The sequence below is a fragment of the Peromyscus leucopus genome, chromosome 16_21 (genome assembly GCF_004664715.2).
Source record: "Peromyscus leucopus breed LL Stock chromosome 16_21, UCI_PerLeu_2.1, whole genome shotgun sequence".
NCBI classification, from domain to species: Eukaryota; Metazoa; Chordata; class Mammalia; order Rodentia; family Cricetidae; genus Peromyscus; species Peromyscus leucopus.
Genome location: NC_051084.1, coordinates 4875526 through 4900634, shown reverse-complemented (window position 1 = coordinate 4900634; position 25109 = coordinate 4875526). Strand labels below are relative to the sequence as shown.

At 55.6% G+C, this 25109-nt stretch overlaps 1 protein-coding gene across 2 annotated transcripts in view; it reads left to right on the top strand.

Annotated features, from left to right (window-relative positions):
- Positions 1–25109, top strand: part of Tfeb (transcription factor EB) — a 52019-nt gene that overhangs the window by 21188 nt on the left and 5722 nt on the right. Inside the window, exon 2 of one of the 2 annotated variants that reach the window (XM_028887205.2) lies at positions 24812–25049. In XM_028887205.2, coding sequence (XP_028743038.1) covers positions 24834–25049 — 216 coding nt within the window. In that variant the 5' untranslated portion in view covers positions 24812–24833. Of the gene's footprint in view, positions 1–24634; positions 25050–25109 lie in introns of those variants that run through there. The other variant, XM_028887203.2, reaches the window with a different exon arrangement.

Sequence of the window (25109 nt, the reverse complement as noted above, 5' to 3'; positions counted from 1 at the left end):
GTATGAGTTTTTTCCTGAGGATTTGAACTCAGAACCTTATGCTTTCACAGAACATTTACCTCATGAGCCATCCCCCACCCCTACTAATCCTCTTAATGTCTCTCTAATGTGCCTCATGGTGTTGAAATCCTGATGTTCAAAGCTGCGTTTTCTAGATGGACCAGCACTGAGGCTGGACTCAGTGACCGACTCAGTGACCAGGATTGGCCTGGGACCCTGTTCCTCTCCTTCCTCCCTCTCTTCCTGGACTGGAGCATGTGCACCAAGCTCTGCCCCCTTGTTCCAGCCCGCACCCTCTGGCGCCCAGCATGAGAATGTCCTGTGTGCCTAACATGTGGTTCCTGGGAGACACTTCAAAGGCTGGCGCATGGCGCTACATCTTGCGCTTCTGTTCTGGGCCTGGGGCTCCCCTCTGTGGAATAAAGCCCTCACCCTGTCTTGCTGCATTGATGTGGAGAGGAGTTTCTTCAGTAGAAAGAGTGTGCTGCATAGACCCCAAACTCCAGCTACAGATGTGCACAGATGAAACCAGCTTGTGGTTTCTGGAAGGCGGCCCCAGCCGTGATTCACCTGCTGTGTGATACCGGTCCGGTAGTATACCGCTGCCCCCTCTGGTCTCTGCCCACTGACGACCTCTGGAGAGAGCAGGGCTGGCTGGCTCTGGAGACCCATTTCACAGGTGAGCAGAGGTACCAGTCAGGGGCATGGCTTTCTTCTTCATGCCCTGCTGAGAATTGGCATTAGGACAAGGAAAGAAATGTGTCTTGGTGCCTCTGCACTGGGCATCTCTGAAGCTCTCGGATGCCTGTTAGCCCGATCTTTCCTGCAGGGTGCTGGAGGATGGTCTGTGCTGTGGGTGTGTGTAGGCACACCTTGCCTGCTCGGGCGGGTGCAGAGGTAGGGCTCCTCTGTGGGTGACCTGGGGCCCAGAGAAGGGCTGGGAAGGGCAGGAGGTGGTGCTTCCCTGGCAGAGTGGCCTTTCCCGGAGGGCTGTTTGCCCACTTATTCTTAGCCCTGAGTCATTATGGCGTCTATTTTTAGCTCTGGTTCCAAGTGTTGCCAACACGTGCTGCAGAGCGCCCCCTGTGGATGCTTCTGGGGGCTGGAGGAGAGCTGGGGCGGTCTCTTAGGTCACACCCCGTCACGACTTGCAGCTGCGTGTGCAGCAGGTGTCATATTTGTGCTCCTGTGTCGCTCACTCCTGCCATCTCCTCCTGCCCCAGCCCTGGGGGTGGGGACAGTGTGGGGACGCTGTGGGCGTTGCCACTAGCTACAAAGCAGAGGCTAAAGGTCAGCACATAGGCTTCCCCGGGCAGCCATCTGCAGGTCCAGTTGGCCTTTGACCCCTTGAAGACTAGGGTCTCAGAAAAGGGACGGAGGCCCCACGCCAGGATGAAGTGGGGGCAGCCAAAGGAGGAGGCGTGAGATAATAACGGGGAGACGTGGGCGATGCTGAGGGGCTGTGACGGAAGACTTCTCGGCTTTCCTCTACCCCCGGGGTGGGGTTCAGAAGAACCGGTTATGCCAGGCACAGTGACAGTGGTGACCTGGGCACAGCAGCCGTGAGGTGGGTTGGAATCTGGGCTTATTCCTCACAGCGGGGTCAGGTCCACGGCTCTGCAGGCGAGATGCAGGCTGCAATCCGTGCACGGCGCTGTAATGCAGGTGCACGGGCTGAAGCCATGCCGTTGTCTGGGAGATGGCTCTAGAGGGGCCCTCCCTCCTGCTTTGGAGGTGTGGGAAAGAGGCTGGCATTTGGAGCCAGGGGCTGTGGCCTTGTCCTCTCCGGACTCCGCGGCACACGCCTCATCCATTTCCTCTGGCCAGCTGTTAGATGAGCAGCCAGGGAAAGCTGGGGTCTTTGAAATAAACACATCAATATGTATCTTGGTCACCGCCCCCCCATACTTCCCAAAGCTATGGTCTCAAGGATGTGGAGGTGCCCCTCCCTTCCCTCCCCCTTGCTCCGAGTGTTTTGTCTGGAGATGAGGTCCTGCTGCTTCGGTGGGCCTGGGGCTCTCGTGGGTGACTGCCCATGTCCCTGTCCTCTGATGGTCTGTGCTCTGCCCCTGGCGGATGACTCCGGGGGTGCCTACAGCACAGACTCTTGGGTGCTGTGTGCCCCTCAGTGTGGGGCACAGACAAGCTGCTTGGGGTAGACCTTTGAGCCTGGGGTAGCTGCTCTTCCACCCTGGGCAACCTCGGAGACTGTGGTCTTCCTAGAGCTGGCTCTTACAGGCGGGATGAGCCTGGACAGAGAGGCCCCAGACACTGCACAGAAAGCTGTGAAATGGCCCCGCGTGACATCCCACAAGAGTGGGGCCAGCACAGCGGTCTTTTCCACCTTCCTCTTCCTGGCCCCTTTCCCATTCCCTGTCTCCTGCTCTGTCGAGCTAGCCTTTGCTACTGCAGCCGTGGATTCCAGACTCTATCGTAACCTTGAGTGCAGACTCTTCCTCAGCTGTCTGCTGCTCATCTGTGAGAGCAAAGGGCCGATCTCCACAAGGTCCCACTGGCCTCGTGGTCTCTGCTCTCAGGGCACAGGAGCAACCTCTCAGGGTAAAGATGGGAGTGGTACAAATGCACACACACACACACACACACACACACACACACACACACATGCACACACACACATGCACACATGGACACACACATGAGCGCACACGCGCACACACACTGACTAAGTATGCTCTGAGACACTGTGCTGTGTAAGGCTGACCGGATGCCTGTGACCTATCGTCACTTGGCTAGGGGGATGGAAGTCTTTGGGCATCAGAAGATGAGTGGTCATCCATCTGTGTCCGATGGGCAAAGGCTGTCACTGTGACTTCTGTGTGTGACCTTTGGGGAGCGTGGGCAGAAGCCTGTGGGGTCCCACACTTGTGTGGAAGGGTGTGTGAAACCTGGTGCAGAGCCCCCGAGGGAGCAAGGGCAGCAAGCTCCTGTCACTAGGGGCTTCCCCGGGTGCCGGAGAATGGAAAGTGACTTCAGCGGAGGGGCCCGTCCCATTTGGGCCACAGCCCGAGGTGTAGGTCGCTCGGCTTCCTCCCTTGCCCTGCGCCCACAGGTGCTCCGTCCTCCCCGCTCAAACCCTGTGTGTTCCTGGGGGAAACGGCTGCCTTCTCCTGCCGCCGTCCAGTGCCCTTGTCTGTGGCGCTTCCGCCCGCAGCCAAAGGAGATAACATGGGGACTAGCGGGGGGCATCAAGCCCCAGGATCCAGGCACCAGGCAACCCCCGCCCCCGAGGGAAGTGACCTGTTGAGGTCCAGTCTGGGACACTGTGGTCAACACCTGATACCAACTGAGTGGTTTTCCAGCTCGAGACCTGCCAGGGAGGGGAGCGGGCGGCTGGACCTGCCCACCGCCTGCCTGACACCCTGGCTGCAGCCAGCTGGTGACTCATTCCCCCAGGGAGGGTGCCAGCAACTCTCCTGGAGCACCCTAAGGGTATCTGTACAGGATGGCCAGAAGTCGTGGGGGCCTCAGAAAACCTGTACAGATGGAGTCCACACCTGGGCAAGCTGTGGAGGTAGCAGTAAGGTCCTCCATATGGGACCAAGTTCCTCTCTTGTCCCTCCACTGTCTCTCTGACTGCCGAAGAGGCTGAAATCCCAGGAATACACTGTCCCTATTATGTAAGAGGTCCCAAATCTCTCCCAAGTGAGCGGGCAGCCAGCGGGTAGACTCAGGAGTCCCCATTCCTGTATCTGTTCCTGCCTGTCCCTTCTCTCCGCTTGCTCACCCTTTCAGCCCCTGCTCCAGCCCTGCTGCCCAGGACGGGTGGGAGGCTCTCTCCAGGGAAATGAATTCTTGGCTTGAGCCCAGATGCCGGCCTGCCCAGCTCTGCTCCAGGGTAATGCTGGGTGCACACACAGCCCCATTGTGTGCCTGGGCCTCAGGCCTGCGTCATGGGTCTGGCACCGGCACTGTCCACAGGCTCCCTAGTCTCTTCAGCAGCTCCCACAGGGCCTGAGCCCTCAGACTCCGGTGAGGGGGTGGGGGGGCTGGTCATCAGGAGAGTCCTGGGGTGGGGCCAGGAGCGCTCCGCTGCTTACCCACTGGTCCCGGCTTCCAGGCTGAACTTGTGAAATTGCATAACCCCAGCTCTTCAGAGCCAAGCTGGGAAAGCAAGGTAAATAGCTTCTCGTGGGTTATATGGGGAGCCAGATACATGAGGATCCGGACCCCCCAGGTGCTGCTTAAAGCGAGATAAATAACAATCAAGGATGGTAAGGTCTGTGGGGAGAGCAGACCTCCAAAGCTGGAGAGCAGGCTCTGCCTCAGTCTCCCCACTCCAGCTGTATTATATGTTCCCTCCCAATAAGGGAAAGGCATATGGAAATAAGGTGTGACCGAGACTGGGCCTAGAATCTTCTCTTGAGCACCATAGACTGGCCCTGAGCCCCTCACAGGCCTTGGCTCCACTGGGAAGCAGGACATTCTGCCTAGATGCTTCTATTCTGAGAATCTGGCCTGAGTCTCTCTGCCTCCTCAGGTTTCTAGCCTGAAGGGGCCTCTGCAGCAATGGAGCCTGCCATGGGCAACCTTGCCCAGGCAAGAAGGGTCCCACCTCTGCCTTGTGCCCAAGACAGAAGGCCAAGGGAAGAGTCCCCAGACACGCCCTTTGCGGAGTCCACCATGTTCCTCACCTCCGCAGTTTCCCACAGGCCACTTTCCTAGCTACCCTGCCCATCCTGGGCATGAGGCCTGTGTCCTCCTTCAGTACCATAGCAAAGGGACAGGGCATTCCTTAGTGACTGTGGGGCTGTGACATGCCAGGGCCGGTGCGTGGGGACAGGTGGAGATGGGTGCTGGAAGGGACATGCAGGCTGGCTCCCACCCGCAGCTCCTCCCTCCATGCTGCTCAGGCTCTTCACTCTGTCTGTACCTTTCCCATCACGACCTCCCCCAGGACACAGCAGCGGCTATGACAAGTCCTCAATGTAGAGCACAGCAGACATGACCCAGACGGTGGCATCGGGGACCTCCTACCTGGAGGATTATGGGAGTTCCAAGGAAGAGAAACCCCAGGACAGGCCTTGGGAAAGCTTACACACTAACTAGAATACTGGACAGGGGACTAGAGATTTGGGTCAGCAGGTTTATTTATTTATTTATTTATTTTTCCTCCAGAGCATTTATTGCTCTTGCAGAGGACCTGGGTTTGAGTCCCAACACTCACATGGCAACTCACAGATACGTTATTCCAGTTCTAGGGGATCCAACACCCTCTTCTGATCCCTACAGGCTCTGGGCACACGTGTGGTACCTACACATATGCACAGGCAAAAGGCACATACATGAAATAAAAGAGAATGTAAAAGTTGGACAGGAACTTCTCAGGGCCTCAGTTTCTCCGTTGAGTTCCTTATTTCCCAGTCTTGTTGAGAAGGTCCCGCGAAGGAGCACATGAGAGTCCTTAAGAGCATCCCCAGCAAGTAGTTAAGTGACGCTTGCAGGGATCAGAGCAGGAGCCATAGTACCATTGATCAGAGCGCCCGGCAGCTCGAGGCCAGGGACGACATGAGACTGTCTGTGAAAGCACCCTCCGTTGACCCCCAGAACCCGCAATGGAAGGAGAGAAGTGAGTCTTGAAAGCTGTTCTCTGCCGGGCGGTGGTGGCGCACGCCTTTAATCCCAGCACTCGGGAGGCAGAGCCAGGTGGATCTCTGTGAGTTCGAGGCCAGCCTGGGCTACCGAGTGAGCTCCAGGAAAGGTGCAAAGCTACACAGAGAAACCCTGTCTCGACAAAAACAAAACAAAAAAAAAAAACAAAAAAAAAAAAAAAAAGAAAGAAAGAAAGCTGTTCTCTGCCTGCCACACCAGCACTGTGGCATGCAGTGGCATGCATGTGTGGGTGCTTACCCACGCAACAAGTAAAATAGAAAGCATACTGTATACACCCATCTATCCATTATATCCGTCTGGCATATATAACTCTATGTATCTCTCTATTTATAGATTATTTCAATCCATCCATTCATCCATTTATCCATCAGCCTATCTATGTATCCATTCATCATCCACACACATTTACCCACTTGCTCCATCCATCCATCCATCCATTCATGAATGAACGGTATTCATCTCTCCAGGTTTATTGAGCTCTCACTCTGCCAGATGCTGGATTATATACTTCACACTTGCTCCATATAGGAACTCTCCAGGATGGAGGTTATTTTAATTTTATACACCAGGAGCCTGAAACTCCATTAAACGAGAGAGATAAATTAATGAATCTCTCACAGTCAGTAACGGAGATTCATCCCTGTCTGCTTCAGAACACATACACTTTCTAAAAAAAGATTTGAAATTTTATTTTATGTGTGTGCATGTGTATTTGTGCAACATGTGTGTGCCTAGTGCTCACAGACCAGAAGAGGACTTCGGATTTTGTGGAACTAGAGTTACAAATGGTTGTGAGCTGCCATGTGGGTGCTGGGAACAAGACCTGGGTCCTCTGCAAGAGCAGCCATTGTTCTAAACTGCTGAACCGTCTCTCCAGCCTCAAAGCATGTGCTCTTGATGTTGAATCACATGGTATCCCTTGGTGTCCCAAGTGTTCCCTCCTGAGTTCTAAACACGACAGCAGTGTTGGCCAGTGAGTGGAACACTGAGGTCCTAGAGCGTTGACGTTCTGGAGTTCTACCCTAGACTCATCCTGCCGGTAGAGGGCAACGCCAGGTTTCTCAGGCACCTAATGTTACCGTCACCACCCCCGACATGCAGTGTTCTCTGCACATTAGCATTTCTGCTAAGCCTTGTTTTTCCCTCCACCTTTGCAGCTCTGCTTCTGGGACATTCTCACCTGCCCACGGGTCAGGAAGTTCTAGGCGCACGTTTGGCCACTCGATCTGGCTCTGGCAGTCTTGCTTCTGACTGTTACATTCTTGCTTCTCAGGTCCCCACAGGGAGGTCAGCTCCTGTCCCTGGCTCATCCACAGCTGGCCCTTCTAAGCCCGAGAGCTAGCAGCTCAGTTTCAGTCCAGATTCCTACTGGCTGACAAAAGAATGTAGCTGGAAATAGTCTATTTGGGAGTTTTCCAGGGACTGACTACCTGGAAAAGTAGGGTCCATGAGTCCTGGAAGGGCAGGAAAGTGATAAAATACCGATTATGGAGGTGTGCTGTTGGCTCCCTCTCATGGTGGCGGCGGGGTGTGTGTGCTTAGATCATCCTCTGGGAGAGCCTAGGTTTTGGCTAGGGTATGTGGGGGTCACTGGGCAGGATGCTAATGCCATCATCTCTGGCTGCATATAGTAGTGCTTAGGTGAACTACTTGGGGCCATGCATGGCCAAAGGATGTGGCTGGACCCTCAGCAGCTTCTGCTGGGCTCACCAAACCCAGCCTGGTGGTCAGCCCAGCCCTCTTTCCATAGCTCGCTTTGGTCTGTGTCCAAGGTAGCCTCTTCCCCCGGGCCAGCCGCCATTCCACAGTCGGTGTTTAACAGATGTGGAGAACCCACAAGGTCCCGTTCGCTGAGAGGGGGAGCTGGCAGGAGCTCCCTCGGTGAACAAATACGTGTTTACTCCATTCCTGAAACTGGCTAGTCCTTTCCTAGTCTCACCAGGTGAGAGACCCCTGGGTGCTACGTTTTCACCTAGCATGGTCATAGATGTGTGACCCTGCTAGGTGGCACATGCCTGCAGCCCACGGTCCCCCTTTAAAAGGAAAATACAGTTATTTGTTTGTTAAGATAAGCTCTCTCTATGTAGCTCTGGCTATCCTGGGACTCACAATGTAGCTCAGGCTGGCCTCGAACTCACCTCCCGAGGGCCGGGATTTTAGGCATGTGCCACCACACCCCGTTAACCGTCCCTTCCAACTTCCCGAGACTGTTTGCAGCTGCTCTTCTTCCTTTCTCTTCTTTTCCTGCCCCGGCCTCTTCTCCAGGCCCACGGCTACCTTCCACTGCCCATTAGTCAGCGGGGGGTGAGGGAGGAGTGGGGGGTGGAGCCCTGCTGCCCTCCCTTTGTGTGCCCATCTGAACAAGATGCAGTTGGTGAAACATGGTGTGGGGGGATTGGTTTGGCAAAGTCACCCCCGATCGTTCCTAGTGAAGGATCTTCCAAGTCGGCTTTGAGAAGGGCCAGGTCTCTGGTTCCGCTGTCTGCCCTAGCCCTGCCAGCCTCCTGCTGTGCCTTCCACCTGGTGGTGCCAGGGAAAGTCAAAAGAGGGAGTGAGTGGCGGGCTGGGAGTGTGGCCCAGTTGGTAGAGTGCTTGTCTGGCATGCATGAAACTCTGGGTTTGATCCCCATGCAGCACCAAGCCTGAGTCTTAAGCCTGTGATCCAAGCGCTCAGGATGTGGAGGCTGAAGGTCAGAAGATCAAGGTCACCCTCAGATCTGTAGTGGGTTTGAGGCCACTGTGGCTGAGTAAGAAAGCCCCCAGCATGAAGCTGGTGAAGGGCTGGGGCAGCGCTGGGGCTCACCATACATCCCTGCTGGACAGGCACGCCCCGTGCACCCCCAGGACTTGGACTTTCCTTCCTGGCTGTCCCCTGCAGCTCTTCTGATGTTTGGTCACAGTTTGCACGTCTCGGTGGTGGTGTCAGGCCCGTGCCTGCCGCCGTGGGCCAGCCACCTCACCGCTGACACTCGGCTCAGTCTCTTCCCCATGTCCATTGCACTTCCCCTTACTCACTGGTATAGAAGGCGGCCATGCTCGGGCCAGGCCCAGCTCAGCGGGCCGAGGACTGGGGAGCTTCTGCTCCGGAACTGTAAGCTGGACCTGTGCTAGGTGTGGTTTTCTGGGCCTCTCTCAGGTTTGGGCTCAAACATCCTCCATCTGTGGGGAATCTGCTGCTGGAGTCACATTCCTGTGAGCGAAAATGGGACAGCTCAGAGTCCTGGAGGAGGCGGAAGGACGTGGAGATAAAGATAATTACTGGGGGCAGGATGCTGCCCCCCACCCCAGCGCATGGTCGGGGTTCCTCTGCCGCCTGGGAAGGGCAAAAGGCTGGTGTTTAAGGACTGACAAAAGGTAGAAATGGCTGGAGGGAAAAAGACTCGCATGTTCCTCTCATACCTCGTGTGGCCCCCGGGGGGGAGCTGCAGGTGGCTGGCCTGGACAGCACTGGGAGGCTGATCTGGAAGGGTCCTTTCACCTCAGTAGAGGAGAAGGTAGCTTTCAGGGCAAGTGCCCTCTGGCTTCCTGGTTGGCCAGCTGGAGAGGTCAGAGTGTTCCAGGCAATGCAGGTGTGAGGCTGAGTCTGGGCCAGGCAGCTGACATCCCTGGAGACACTCAGGTGGGCTGGCTGGGCACAGCACCCTGGCAAGGGAGCCTCCTGGCCTTGGTACCCTGTTGCCTCTCCCCTGGAGCCAACTCACTCTTGGGTAGGGCAGGAGCAGAGGGTGCGGAGTCAGGGAGAAGGGCCCCTCTGCTGAGGGTTCTAGACCACTGCTTGTGGCCGTCCAGTGGCCTCAGTCCGTACTGGCCACCCCCTCCCGCCCCCACCAGACGTGAGTCAGATCGAAAGCAGAAGCAGCCAGACGCTGCGCCGGGTGAAGCGAGGCAGAGCCAACTGGGCTATTTTGGAACCTGGTTAATTCCCCCTCCAGGCCGCCACCTCCTGTTCTCAGGGCTCCTGTCCTCTCTTGGTCTCAGTACTCTGCCTTCCCCAGGAGACAGTCGGGATGGTACTTGGTTTCCCTGCTCTGTGTGGGGGTGCTGTTAAAAATTCTCCTGCCTGGACTTCCTTGCTGGCTAAGTTACAGAGCCTGCCTTCTAGGGTACTAGTCCTTGGGTGGGTGTTGGGGCAGAGTGCCCCCTCCTGGTGGGGGCTGGCAAACGCTGATGACCCTGCCCTGCCCTGCTCTGCACCACCCTGCCCTGCCCAGCCCGGTCCATCTTTCACCAACCCTAGGCCAGCTGTCAGCTGTCGCTCCCAGGGTGGGAGCTGACTCGAGCTTCAGGTGGGAGCCCGTCCCAGAAGTCAGTCTCAGAGGGGTGGGGGTGGGGATTTCCAGACCCAGAGGGAAGATATTTTGGGGTCACAGACCTTTTCAGAACCTGTGAAATCACTCTCTGAAACAGTCCTACCAGGTCCCTAGTCTGTGGCTCTTTGTTAGGAATGCTAGGCCTGTTTAGGGTTCTGGCCCCACACTTTGGGGTTTCTGTGGTGCCCACATGAGCTTGGGCGCCCCAGAAGTCCAGCCTGCAGTGGTGAATGAGGTCAGTGGGGTGTGGGTTGGGGTGCTGATGGTGGGGTGCTGGAGGTAAGAACTGTCACCTGTCCGTGGATAGAGTGGACAAGGGCCTTTGCTGAGTCTGTAGCTGGAGACAAGTACGATTGCCACTGTCCCGTGTGTGTGTGTGTGTGTGTGTGTGTGTGTGTGTGTGTGTGTGTACTTGGGAAACCATACAATAAGCATGGCTGTCTGTCAGGGGACCCTGAGGTGATGGTGCCACTCTGCTGTCCATCTTTCAGCAGTCTGGCATGTTACCTCACTAACTACTGATGATGAGGGTCCATCAAGCGGTAACCAGTAAAAATGTGGGTCCTTGTCCATCTTGGGCCAGTGGGAGTTGGGGAGAGGTGGATGATAGAGGGTAAAGGCAATGTGGATGGAAGAGAGACTCCTTGGCCTGCTGCGTGTGTGTGCATGTGTGTGTGTGCATGTGTGTGTGTGTGTGTGTGTGTATGTATGTGTGTGTGTGTGTGTGTGTTAGTGCCCTGAGGCTCCATGTACCTGAGAGTCCTGTCTCAGAATTATCCTGTCTTTTGGAGGAAGCAAAGCCCCAGGTTGGTGCCTGTGACAGGGTGTATCTGTGGGTGCCGTGGTCTTTGTGTGAGTGGGTGTTCCACATGCAGTTTGTCCTGACCCAGTCTCCGTACCAGCTCAGCTTCCCTTCTGCTGTCCCATAAACCCTGGGTGTGGGTGCCTCATGCACTGGGCCTGGCACCCACCCTCCAGCCCGCACGTGGGCTCCTGGGCTGTTTGCTCAAGTTCATGGTGGAGATTATTCCTGTCCTGTGCCCTTCTAGGCCCTGGACCACCCTGTTCTCCTCGTTCTTGTCACCAGTTTTCACTCTTGGAATCAGGTGACCAAATCCTCAGAGGTCAGCGTGTAAAGTCTCTTTGTTTACTGCTCCACACATCTGGGACTTGTCAGGATACATTCTCTGTCTGGATGTATCCAAGGCCTGGAGGCTCCGTCCTTCTAACCTGCACTCAGGAGTGTGACACCTGTGGGTCGTGTGTGTGTGTGTGTGTGTGTGTGTGTTTGAGAGAGGGTTTCACGGGGCCCAGGCCACCCTCAAACTTAGCATGTACTTGAGGATGACCTTGAACTCCCGATCCTCCTCCCTCCACCCCCCAAGTGCGGGGATCACAGGCATGCACCATCACCCACATCAGGTCATGTGTTGACGGATAAGGACATAAAAGGCCTCTACCAGCTGGTGGACAGGCAGGGAGCTGACCATCTCCATCACCCCTCACCTGCTCCAAGGAAGACAGCATTGCTACCATCTGTTTACAGATGGGGAGACCGAGGCTCCCAGAGGCCGTGTGCCTGCCTGCTGTCACACAGCTGCTCAGAGGCAAAGCCAGACTTGACTTCAGCGTTGAGGGGTTCAGAACGCACGTGCACTCTGCTGGGCCTCAGGCAGCGGTCGGGGGCTGCGGTGCAAGGGGGGGGGTCCTTGCTGGCTCTTAGTGGGACAGCAGCTTCTGATGGGAAGGAAGGACGGAACGGGGTACAGTTCTGGGGGAGGGCTGGCGTCTTGTTCCCACCCGCTTCCCTGTGCTCTTCCCAAACAGACATCTGTGTGCTGGGGCAGCAGCTGGGGTGTGGATCCAGAGAGCCAGTGCTCCATTGCCTACCTGTGACCTTAGGCATGGCACCTGACCCTCCCTGTTGTCCCTTCTGTAAAATGGGTACAGGTTGGTAGGGTTGTATGGGGTGTTAGATTAGCAGCATATGACGGATGCTTTGTGTATCATTAGCTCTCGTCTCGGTAAGGGAAATGTTTGACATGGGCAGTTCATGCCTTCGAGCTGCCCAGCTGTGTCTGTGCAGGGGCGTTTTCTCCTCCCCGCCCCATGCCTTGTTTATCTGTTATTACTCGGCAGAACCTGGCTGTGCAGTTACGAGGCCGCTTCTGAAACACTCATTCGGACTAGAGGAAGTAGCTCCTCACAGCCCCAGGCGGGGTGTGTGTGTGTGTGTGTGTGTGTGTGTGTGTGTGTGTGTGTGGTGGGGGAGTGGGGTAGTAGGGGCTGGGATGAGGGTCTGCAGACCCCAAGGGAGTACGACAGGGTGACAGTGGCCTGAGGGCCGTTAGTGGCTCAGGAAGACAGAGAGAGGCCTGGGTATAGAGCTGGAGGTGGGTACAGAGTTAGGCCTTGGGCCCAGAGGCAGAAGTTGCTATGGAATTGACAAGGAGCTTTTCCAGCCCCAAGAAAGGATCCTAAGAGGCTGGGGTGGGCAGCTTGGTTCCTAAGGCCCTCCGAGTTCTGGAGAAGGGCTTCTAGACCACCAGGAAGTGACGGTGGAAACAGCCCTGGCTCTTCCGTCTAAGCCCTGCAGTCCCTACCCACCGTGTATACAAGCCCAGCCTTGTGTGCGCATCCATGCTGCCGGAATCTTCTCTACGCCAGACCAGGCCGGAAGGAGCCTGTGAGGAACCCGTCAGCCTCACACAGGGAGCCGAGGCCCAGAGAGAGCAGGATCTGTCTAGCCACACAGCTAGAAGTCTTGCCCGTTGTACATCTCTACCCCTGCTCTGGCCTTGGGCAAGCATTGCCGGAGCCTTTGTAACTCGCCATTGTGAACATGGCCGCAGTTCACTGCAGGGGAGGCTCAGGTTGCTGTGTGGGCACAGACAGGGCGCTGGTGCTTGTGGTCCTGGTCTGGCGTCCCCCTCATCTGCCCTCAGATTGTTGAAAAGCCATCTGAGAGCGAGACCTCCCTCCGCTCTGCCATCAGACTCCTGGGCTAGGCCGGGCGTCTCCTCTCTGGTTTGTGTAATCACATTCTGCTGACAGTTTGTTGTGCTTCCCAGGCATTAATGGCCAGAGTGAGATCCGGATACATGGTCCTGGCTCTGTACCTTCTTGACCCGAAGCCTTGGGTGGGCTTGAGTCTGACGGCCTCTAGGAGAGCCAGAGGGGTGGTACCCAGGCCTTCATAGTTCTCTGTGGGGTTCATGAGTGGATAGGTGGGCAGGACTTGGGGGGGGTACAAGGGGCAGCAGTGGGAGCCCTCCTGTGCCCCTGTTCTCCTGTGGGAGGTAGTGGTGGCATATGCTCTGGGGAGGCCTGAGCTGTATCTCCCCTGCAGTGTGACACCCGACAGGCCACACGCCCCTGGAGCTTTGGTTTCCTCTTTTGCTAGTGTTCCTGTTTGTCTCATGAGGTGTTTGTGGGGCACACAAGGGCCGATGTGGGCCTGTGTCGAGTGTGAACCTGACGTACAGCAGGGACTCAGAAGTGCCTGCAGAGCAAGAGGAGAGGAGGTCTGTGGGCGTGTGGGGTGACTGTGGCTGACAAACACCCCCGAGAGTTCTGTGCCTGTCCTGAGAAGTCTGCTGGATAGACGGGTAGAAAGGTTCTGAAGAACGTGAAAAGTGGTTTTCCTGGGAGCTTTCGTGTAGGAAAGCTGGGGAGCCTGATGGGTGACCAAGAAACCAAAGAACAGAACAGAGTGGACACAGGCAAGACTCTGAGTGGATGAGAGCCTGGGGTGCAGGGGGCTCAGTCCCTTGGTCCCACTCCAGCCAAGGGAAGAGGTGAAATGCCAGCTGAGGCAAAGCTTGGGCTGCAGAGGGGTAGGAAAGAAGGAGAGAGCGTCGTCAGGGACAAGTGAGCAGGCAGAGAGACAGGGTCTGTGTGGAGTCAGAACTCAGCACGGCCCAAGGACTTTTCTGATGTCCCCTCCCGACACTTGCCTTGGCTACACATCCTCTTCCTGTCTCCCCATCCTCCCACTTCAGTGACTCTCCTACACAGGAGGACTGCAGCTGGTCCCTGGGGGTCAGGATGGCGTCGTCTCTGGTCTGGGTTGCCTTTGAAGCTGTTCCTGTGTGCCCAGTTGCTCAGATTGCCCCAGACTCACAGGCTGGTCAGGCAGGAGGTGGCAGCTCCCACCCTTTCCTGTGGGATGTGAGCTGGGGCCTGGGGTTGATGAAGTGTGAGGGCTGAAGGCTACCCCGGGCCATCAGAAGTCCATGCTGCGCCCCCCCCCCCCAGGGTTGGAAAACAAGCCTCTGGCCCGGCCTGGAAGCACTGCTCTCTAAAATCCCAGCTACTCAGGAGGCTGAGGCTATAGCTCAGGGGTAAAGTCCTTGCTGGGAGTGTGGGAGACCCTGGGTTCAATTCCCTGTACCTCAAAAATAAAACAAACCAGGGCTGGAGAGATGGCTCAGAGGATAAAGTCCTTTCCCACAATCAAACACTGAGAACCAGAGTTTGGATTTCCTGAACTCCTGGAAATGCCAGGTCGGTGCAGTGGCCTGCCTGTAATGCTGGGTCGGTGCAGTGGCCTGCCTGTAATGCCGGGTCGGTGCAGTGGCCTGCCTGTAATTCCAGCGCCTGGAACAGGCAGAGACAGGGTCCCTGGAGCAAGCTGGCTAGCTGGACTAGCTCAGATCAGTGAGCTCTGAGTGTAACTGAGAGACCTTGTCTCAATGATTAAGGTGAAGAGAGACTGAGGAAGACCCCTGATGTCAACCTCTGGACTGCATACACACGCACACCTCACACTCACACACAACATACACCCCCCCCACATACACACCACATACTCACACATATACACACCACACACTCAAACACCTGCACACCACACTCAAACACCTGCACACCACACACACACACACACACACACACACACACACACACACCATACTCATACACATGCATACCACACACACACACACACACACACACACACACACCCATGCACACCACATTCACACATGCACACTACACACTCAAATACATGCACACCACATGCTCACACACATGCATACCACACACCCCCATGCACACCACATTCACACATGCACACCACATGCTCACACACATGCATACCACACACCCCCATGCACACCACATTCACACCACACACTCTCACACATGTTGAAAGAGAAGAACAAAGGCAGACTACCCCAGCCTCGCCCCAGCGGTGGACCCCACAGGCTGAGCTCCATGTCGTCACTCAGGATGGGTTTACTTCTGCATGTCACTCTATTTCTGGACCTGCAGACGTCACCTGTAAGGGTCAGGCAGGCCTGGGCCACATTCTGCATGATAGAATGTCATGGTCTTAGAGACCAGTGACTGTCAGCTTGGAGAGGCCTTCAGGGTGTGGCCTCAGGGATCCCTCAGGTGCCCGGAGATGCCCGCTGTCTACCTTAGAGTGGTGAGTGCAGGCGGGAGGGACCCGATGGAAAAGTTCATGAACTGCATGATTCAAATTTGTGCATTTAAAAAGTTTGTTTGTTAGAGGGACTCGAGAGTGCCACAGTGTTCATGTGGGAGGTCAGAAGACAGCTGCATTGGTCTCTCCTTCACCACGTGCATCCTGGGAGCAGAACTCCAGTCATCACCACCTTGGCAAGCACCTTTACTCACTGGGCCATCTCAATGGCCCCAAACTTGTACGTTTTGCTCACGTCAATTAGGTGTCACCAAACAGGGGAAAGACTCAAAGGCAGCTCACAATTGTAACTCCAGTTCCAGAGGATCTGATGCCTCCTTCTGGTCTCCATAGGCAACCGCATTTACTGGTACACATATGGACAAGCAGGCACACACACCACACACCACACACCACACACCACACACACACACACACACACCACACACACACACACACACACACACACACACACACACACGGAAATAAGAAAATGTAAAGGGTATAAAAAGTGTTGGGGCTGGAGAGGTGGCTCAGAGGTCATGAGTACTTGTTGCTCTTGCAGTGGACCCAGGTTCGGTTCCCAGCACCCACAACCATCCATGACTCCAGTTCCAGGGATTTGACACCCTCTTCTGACCTCTGCAGGCACTAGGCATGCATGTAGTGCATATACATACATGTAGGCAAACACTTGTTAAATAAATCTGGTATATATATAGTTTAAAAATGTAAAAGTGTGCACCCTGTTTTGGTACCAGGGACCTTCCACCCAACCTGTGTACAAATACTAGGTGGTTCCGGTTTGCTGTCCTCCAGGGTGGGAAGTAGTCGAGTCTTGTCGCTACCCTCCTAACCTCTAGGAGCCGCTGGCCAGATTCTGGGATGATAACCTGCATTGAAGGTGTCCCCACAGTGGTCTAGCCCCGGCCTGCCCGAGAGCCCAGGGAACTGAAGAGTGCTCTTCTGCCTCTCTAAGGCCCCTCACAGTGAGCTTCGTAAGGAACATAAGCTTTGGGAAGGAAACAGTCCCGCCGAGGCTGCTCTGTGCCAGCCTGGAGCCCTGGCTGAGTGGGGTGAAGGGCTGGGTGTCTGGAAGGATCCTCTTCCCAAGAGGAGCAGAGATGGCGCTCAGCCCTGGAGATGGAGATGGCCCAGGTGGTAAAGAGCTGCCGAGAACATCAGGACCTCGGTCTCCATCCTCAGGACCAGGAAGAACCAGGCACGGTGGCAAACATCTCTAACCCCTGCTGGGAAGTGGGAGACAGGAGGAGGATTCTGGAGTTCATAGGTCAGCCAGTCTAGCCTAGGGGTGAGTTCTGGATCAGAGAGACCCGGTCTCCAAAACCAAAGTGGGGAATGACTTAGGGAGATATTTGATGTCAGCCTCTGGCCTACACATGTATGTGCACATGCATGCAGGCACACCCATGTACACACACACACACACACACACACACACACACACACTTGTTCAGGGACATTACCTGTGAGCTCAGACATGATGATGGTGACAGGAATTGGTGACACCTCTCTGTGTACACACTTCCACTTTTGCAGTGGATTTTCCCTAACCGGGGGGGTACTCTGTGGGAAATCTGGCTCCAACTAACAAAACCAGGCTGACTGGTGGGGAAACTGAGGCAGACATTGAGTCAGGCCCAGACTGACACTTGAACCCACTGCGTTCCGATTCCAAGCCCACAGTCCTTGTGAGAGAAGGACTTCTGTCGTAGAAGTGGCCTTGTCCTGGGGTATGGTGATTGTTTGGACATCCGAGCTAGTCTGCACTTTCCTGCTCTTTTGAGACAGGGTCTCATGTAGCCTAGACTGGCCTTGAACTTCTGATCCTCCTGACGGTGCATGCTGGGAAGTTCTCTACCCACTGAGGTACACTCCTGGCCCCTATGCTGTCTCTTCTTGCCACCCAGTCTTCCTGCGGCAGAGGCTGCACAGAGAACACCATCCCAACCTGGAACCCTCTGCCCCGACTCCTTCCTTTCCTGCTGGTGTCCATTCCCCTGCCAAGGCACCCGTTCCAGAGGCCTTTGTCTATGGTCATGGTTTCCTCAGGATTGACCCTGCAGCTCCCACAACCACCGGCTGTGTTGTGGGAGCATCAAGGAGAAAGGACATCCTCCCACCGCAGAGGCAGGTCTGTAGCAAATGACTTAAACAGGCACCCCAGCTCTGGGCTCACACTTTGCGGTTTCAGCTGCCAGACATGTGCTTTTCTGGGAATGCGGAAACTGGTTCTGCCCTTTGAAGAAGGGTAACTGTGGCTCTTATGTTTGGCAATTTCAGACTGTTGCTGGACACCTTCCTGGCTCTGGGCTATATGAATGAGATCAGCTGCCTGACCCTTTGATGAGTAGGGTTCTTCAAGGGGACTCCTAAAATCAAAGGTGGCCACCCTCAGCCCAAAACAGGATGGGGGTGGTTCCCAGTCCAGGAAAAGCCGGGCTGCCAGGACCCAGGCCTGATAGCAGCTCTGAGGACTTTATGCCCCAACCTCGTTGTCTGTCTCCATGATGCAGGAACAGCAACAGCACTGTTGGGAATGAACTTCAAAATTAAAGCAGATGAAGATCCAGTGTGACGCTGCTCACTGTAATCCCGGAAGCTGGCAAGTGGAAGCAGGAGGCTGGCTCGGCAGTTAAAGGCCCTTGCTGCTCTCCCTAGGGACCCCAGTTCAGTTCCCAGCGCCCACGTCGGGCAGCTCACAACCGCCTGCAACTCCAGATCCAACACCTTCTTCCAGTTTCCTTCGACACTTGCATACAGATAAGCACACGCACATACACACGCACGCACGTATGCACGCACGCGCACACACACAACCACTGAACACCCATGTACTTAATTATGAGGCCCGTCATAGTTTTGTGAATTTCATCCCAAGACGTTTTTCTGTGCGTGTCTCGCACTGTGTACTGCAAACCCAGCACACCATGGGGGCGGTGATAGCAGGTTTTATATAAAATTGTGCATCTTCCATTTTGTCCCGTCACATAACCTCATGCCGTTTGCCCTAAACACATTGGAGGGATGAATCATAATTTACTGAGCAGCCCTGTTGCTGGACATTGAGACTTCATTTCTTTTCGTTCTGTGTGTTTGGGTATTTTGCTCTCGTGCATGTCTATAGATCCCATGTGTGCCTGGTGCCCACGGGGATGAGAGAAAGTGTCAGATCCCCTGGCACAGGAGCTGTGGACAGCGGCGGCGGGTCCGTATATGGGTGCCGGGACTGAGCCAGGCTCCCCAGAAGAAGAACCAGTGCTTAGTGGCTGCCTCATCGCTCAGCTACCATGTTTGTTTAAACAGGCTCTTGTTATGTAGTCTAGGCTGGCCTGAAACTCAGCTGTGTAGAGCAGGCTGGCCTCAAACTTTTACTCTGTCTGGAGTGCTGGGGGCGCAGGGATGAGCCACCGTACCCTCTTGAGACTGTCTCGATTTTCTCTGCATGATGTATACTAGCTGTATGTTTGCATACAGGTGTTTTCTGCATTTACAATGACGTCCTTGGGCTAATGAACATCTGCAATAAAAAAAAAAAAAACTTCTTTTGCGTGCGTGCGTGCACCATAGCGTATGAATGGAGGTTCAGAGGACAACTTGTGGAAGTCAGTTCTTCCTTGTGGATTCTGGGGATCAAATTCAGGTCCTCGGGCTTGGTGGCAGGTGCTTCTGTCCATCCAGCCATCTTGCCGGATCCCCAGTTGTTCCTGAGATCATACCAAGGAGTGAACTGGTAGTCGTGCTGAGGGACCCTGACATGCTGAGGTCCGGGCTGCTGGGGAGGCAAATCGCTTGCTGTTTCTCTTCTGCTGTGCCAGGTCGGCCTCCCTCCTCCAGTGAGCTTCAAAAATGAAAACAATTAGGAGCGAGCAGCTGGACCAGCGCTCATAAACAAGTCAGCCTGTGTCAGCAACACCTGCCTGCAGCATGTCACAGACCATTCCTGGTCCCCTCCCGCAGGGTGGCCCTTTCTCCCTCCCAGGCAGTCCCCCAAGGCTAACTGGATCCTGACTTCTCACACAGTAGATGCTTTGTGCCTGGTTTTGAACTTTATAGTTGTAGATGGGACTTTGTGCATTTTTGGTGTTTGTTGGTGGTGGTGGTTTTTGGAGGTAGGAACTCTCTATGTATCCCTGGCTGTCCTGGAACTCCCTATGTAGACCAGGCTGGCCTTGAACTCACAGAGATCCGCCTGTCTGTCTCCTATGCCTTCTGAGTGCTGGGATCAAAGGTATGCGCCACCACACCCAGCCTGGCTCCAGGAATTTCTGAGTCTGGCCTCTATAGCCACACGTCTAGGAGGGCCCCGGGCAGTGGTGTGTGGGGTCAGTGGCTAAGTGGTGTGGAATGGCCGTGCACAGCTTTTTTTTCAGGGGGGAGGGGGAACTGGCCTAGGGCTTGCTATGTAGCCCAGGCTGGCCTCAAATTCATAGAGCTCTGCCTGCCTCTGCCTCCAGAGTTCTAGGATTAACGTCATGGCCGCCACGTCTGGCCCCGTACACAGCTTCTTTGTCCCTTTTCCTTAGGTGAACATTAGGTCATGTCTAGTTTGGGTCCCAATTACAGTGCTGCCACGGAGACATGGATTTCCTCTTTGACCACACGGATTTCCGCTTTGAGATACAGCTTTTCTTTTAGTTTTTTCTTTGTTTATTATGTATGTATGTATGTATGTATGTATGTATTGAGACAAGGTCTCGCGTGTTAACCTCAAATTCTCTCCATAGCCAAAGACGACCTTCACCGTCTGTTCCCCTCGCCCCTGTCTCTGTGTGCTGCAGTCACAGGTGGGCACCACCTCCGTGCCCAGTTCACTCAGTGCTGGGGATTGAACCCAGGGCCTTGTGTGCCAGGCAAGCCCTTCATCGACTCAACTACATCCCTACCCCAGCGATCCAACTTTTAAAGGATCTACCCACAAGGCAGACAGATTCCCAAGAAGTTGGGTGTGGGTGACAAGTGCCTCCCGGTGTGTGGGAGACTGGGGCAGGAGATCAAGAGTCTGTGGCCAGCCTGGACGACATAATGAGACCCTGTCTTTCCAAACAGTGTTGGAGAAGCAGTTCCTTTGGTAGAGTGCCTGCTTGGTCACACAGAGTCCTGAATTGGATGTCCAGCAGCACATGGAACCAGATGTGGTGCTGCACAGCTGTAATCCTAGCACTTGGGAAGACAAGTAGGAGAATCAGGAGTTGAAGTCTATCCTTGGCTACATAGTGAGTTTAAGAGCAGCCTGGAACACATCAATGCCTCTGCCACTCAGGGTCCCACCTGGCTTAACAAGCGTTGCTCTGAGTAGGGCAGAGCTTGGGCCTGGCGAGATGACCTTGGGGGGTGGGGGACCCCTTCTTTTCAGAGATATGTTCAGACATGATCAGGTCGGGCTCCCACAGGCCTCTAGAAGCTAGCCTTCCTCACACAAGTTACACATAATCACACCGGAGAGTTACATGCTTCCTAAGGGGGGGAACCATATAAACAAGTTCCTATTTGTCACCCCCCCAAAGGTGACCACTTGGACTAGTTTCAGGTGTCAGGGAGTCCAGAATAGTATGTTTTTTTTTTGTTTGTTTGTTTTTCGAGACAGGGTTTCTCTGTGTAGCTTTGTGCCTTTCCTGGATCTCGCTCTGTAGACCAGGCTGGCCTCGAACTCACAAAGATCTGCCTGGCTCTGCCTCCCAAGTGCTGGGATTAAAGGCGTGCACCACCACCGCCCGGCTTAAACCATTCCAACTTTTAAAAGTTCCAAGTAGAGGCAGGCGTCGGCTGCCTTCACTCCCACTGCTTGGTAGCTGTGCAGCTTTGGACAATCGCTTGACTTCTCTGTGCCTCCTTCCTGAAATCCCTACAAGGATAGTCTCTCCCAGGCTAGCGCCGCCCGCCTGGCATTGATGCTTCTTCTTTCTACCCATTTTCCTTTGTAGTTGTGTCCTCCTCCTCCTCCTCCTCCTCCTCCTCCACTTCATGGTGGATCCCTGCTGTCTCCTTTCCTGGACACAAGGCTTTCCCCTGACATCTCTCTAGACTCCCATCCTGACTCCCCCATCTCCTTAGGAACAGTTCTACCCAGCCGGTTCACACTCAGATGTAGATGACTGGCTAGGGAAGTCCACAGTAGGTGGGCAGGACAGTAGGCGGGACCCTCTCTTCTAGCAGCCGAATGCCTGCAGGCTGAGTTCTCCACACTCACCAGGTCTCCTGGAATCTCACAGCGGCCCCACCCGAAAGGCACCTTTTTTTTTTTTTCTGAGACAGAGTTTACTATGTAGCCTTTGTTGGAACTCACTCTGTAGACCAGGCTGGCCTTGAACTCAGAGATCTGCCTGTCTCTGCCTCCTAAGTGCAGGGATTAAAGGTGTGCGCCCCTGTGCCCGGCTGGGAAAGCACTTTCATTGGCTTGCTTTACAGAGATCAAGAAAGTGAGGCACAGAGAGGCTTGATAATTTTCCCGGGTCACCCAGCCAGTGAAGGCCGTCTGTGGGACACTCACGGGTCGTGACTAAACTGTCTCAGCTTTGGGTGGAGCCGAAGACCTGGACAAACGGCAGCTGGGAGTACCCCGTGGGTCCTGGTGTGCAGATGGGGCTGGCCGGGCCAGTGGGAGAGGCCGGGACTTTCTGGGTCCTCTAAGGGAGGTGGTCGGACCTGTACATGGTAGGCCCTGTGGGTCCTATGTTCCTGGGCTTGCACAGTGGGCCCTTTCCAGGCTGTGAGGGACAGGAAAGGAGGGGCACAGACATTTGGACTTTCCCTGTTTCTTGGTTCATCCTGGGTAGCCCACCCTGAGACTGAGCAGCATATAGGGTCTCTCCTTCCCAATTCCCACAAGCCCTTGGTCCTCACCTCTTCTCCCAAGCTCAGTAGGGGAAGCTAGAGTTTTGCCACCAGGAATATGGGGTACAGTAGCTCTGTCTAGGAGGTGCTAGGGGGTGGGAAAGTCTTTTCTGCCTGCTTCCTCCCTCAGAGGTCACTGGTACCCACCCCTCTCAGCCAGACTCTCCTGTTCACACCATCTGCCAGGAGCCCCCCTCCCAGGGGCTGAATTCCCACGCCCATTTCACAGACAGGGAGCTGAGGCTAATGCAGCCAGAGCAGGGCCTATTGGGTCGAGCACAGTCCTTGAGGTGGCCAGGCCAACCCTTTGTCAGGCGAACAAGGGATTCCTTCTCCCTAGCCCTCCCCTGAGCCGGCTGGCACGGCCAGGCCCCTTGGCCCCCACTGGCCATCTGAAGTCGGATTGTCCGTGGAGGGGAGGCTGCTGGCTGCCTGGTGGGTGTGTGGGGCCGCATCTGGTCGGAGCCAGGGGTCTGTTTGCCAGGGTGGCTAATGGGCTGTGGTGTGAAGACAGGGACGCCCCTCTGTCAGAGCTGGAGAAGGGGTGTGGGAGGCTGTCTCGGCTGCAGCTGGTGGCTTCTATGGAATGGGGAGGGCGGGGAGTCAGAGCCTGGGTTCCTGGGGGTGCCCTGTAGACATGGACTGCTCGGGCCCTCGCCGGGCAGAGAGTGAAAGATGAGGTGATAGCGGCTGGCTATGAACTACGGGGCAGACAGCATGGAGGGCATCCTCACGCCATTAGGGAGCTGCTTAGAGAGAGGATGGAGTCCTGGTTGGGGACCTGTGACCTGGGCTTCGCTTCCGCCCCCAGCCCTGGATACCACCCTCTCCTCCACAGCATGACCCGGGTAGACTAGATACCTGGGGTGGATCCTAGCTCTGACCTGCCACAAGAAACTTACCTGCCCTGTGCCTCTGCTTCCCCTTTTTTATGAAGAGCATGGTTTGGGGTGGAGCCAGGGCTGTCCAACATGGCTAATGGAGGCCTTGGATGCCAGTTTGAAGACCCTGGCTGTATTGTGCCAGTCTCCTGAACTCAGACTGCCAGGTACTGCACTGGCCATCCAGTTTTTACTGGACACGGAGGAAGGCACTGTCCACACAGCAGGAAACTGGGGCTCTAGGAGACTGAACAGCTGGCCCAGGCCACACAACAGAGGTGGGAACCAGGCTCTGCATCCACCCACCCCGTGGAAAAGCCCTTGCTCGACCACGAGTCCATCTTGACAAATCCCCCCACTCCCTAACTGTGCCCTCATGGACTCAGGCACCCCGAAGCCCTGTGCCTCTCAATCTTGGGCTGTCCCTGAGAAGTTGCTGGGTTCTGCTTTCTCATTTGTGGCCCAGCGAGGGGAAGGGACTTGGCCACAGTCACCCAGTGACCCAGGGACGGAGCCTGCCCAGTTTCGGGGTCCCCCACCTCCCAGCCTAGGTTTGGGGGCCTCAGCCACTCCTCCCCACAATGGGTCAAGCTCCAAGCAGCGAGGAGCCCTGAAGTGGCCCTTCGGCACAGGACTATACCTGCCTGTGGCCCCCTTTCTCTTTGAGACCGTGGGATCCAGGAGCTGGGGGGGACTACATCTCCAGTGTCTGCTTCATGGATACTATTCATTCTCTCCATTCTCCTCACCATTGGTGTCTGTCTCGCATGCCCCAGAGGCTAGAGGCCGAAGGTAGCGCAGTAAACCAACAGATGAAATGCGTCCCCTCAGGGGACTTGCATTCCTAGTAAGGGATAGACAGGGAATGCAACACCAAACGTAATGTAAGAAGAGACAAAAATGCCCTGCCCTAGAAGGTGGCATCTGATCCAGAGAAGCAAGGAGTCAGGGATAAGGCCATTTTAACTCGGTGGTCCTGAAGCGGCGCTATACGGGGACACTCCAGTCTTGGAGGAGGAGAAGCGAGCCTCTGTGGTGTTTGTAGAAAGAATGTTCCAGGTGGCGGGACAGCAAGTGCAAAGGCCCGGGGGTGGAAGCGTGCCTGGGGTGTTTGAAGGATAGTTTAAGGCTGGAGGTGTGGCCGGAGTAGGTAGAACAAGGGAGAGAAGCATGCAGGGGTGGGGTGGGGGTCTGGGGGGGACCATGAAGGCAGCAGATTACAGAGGACCATTGAGGCCACGTCTAAGGACTTGGGCTTTTGCTCTGAGTGAACTGGGAGCCATGGAGAGTTCTGAGCCGAGAGCAGGCAGGAACTAACAGGATGGTGGAGCTTTGAGCAGATGGTGGGGGAGGAGCATCTGGAGGCTCCTCAGGCCCTCAGAGGAGGTGTGGTGCGGGCTGGCCAGGGGAGGGGCAGGAGAGGAGGACGGAGCTGAGGCCAGGTATGAAATGCTCAGGATGTGGCCGTGACAGCGAGGGGTCAGGTGGGCTCCTGCAGCCGCTGAAGGACAGAGTGCTCGCTCTGGTCTAGGCGTCAGGGAACTTGGGCTCATGGCTCAGCTTGCTCAGTGGCCTTGGGCAAATCCCTTCTGTCAGGACTCAGTTTCTCCTTACGTACAATGGGAGCAACCGTACTTGTGCCAGCCCACGTTTAAAGACTACGAGGACGATGAGTACTTCATGGACCTGTCTCCCTTCGACTGCAGGGAGCCCGAGCCAGCAACCGCCATGGCGTCACGCATCGGGCTGCGCATGCAGCTCATGCGGGAGCAGGCGCAGCAGGAGGAGCAGCGAGAGCGCATGCAGCAGCAAGCCGTCATGCATTACATGCAGCAGCAACAGCAGCAGCAGCCGCAGCCGCAACTGGGGGGACCACCTACCCCGGCCATCAACACCCCAGTCCACTTCCAGTCGCCGCCACCCGTGCCTGGCGAGGTGTTGAAGGTAGGGCCCCTGCTTCGACTTCCGCCCCTGCCCCAGGAGTCCCAGCCCCCTCCACAGCTG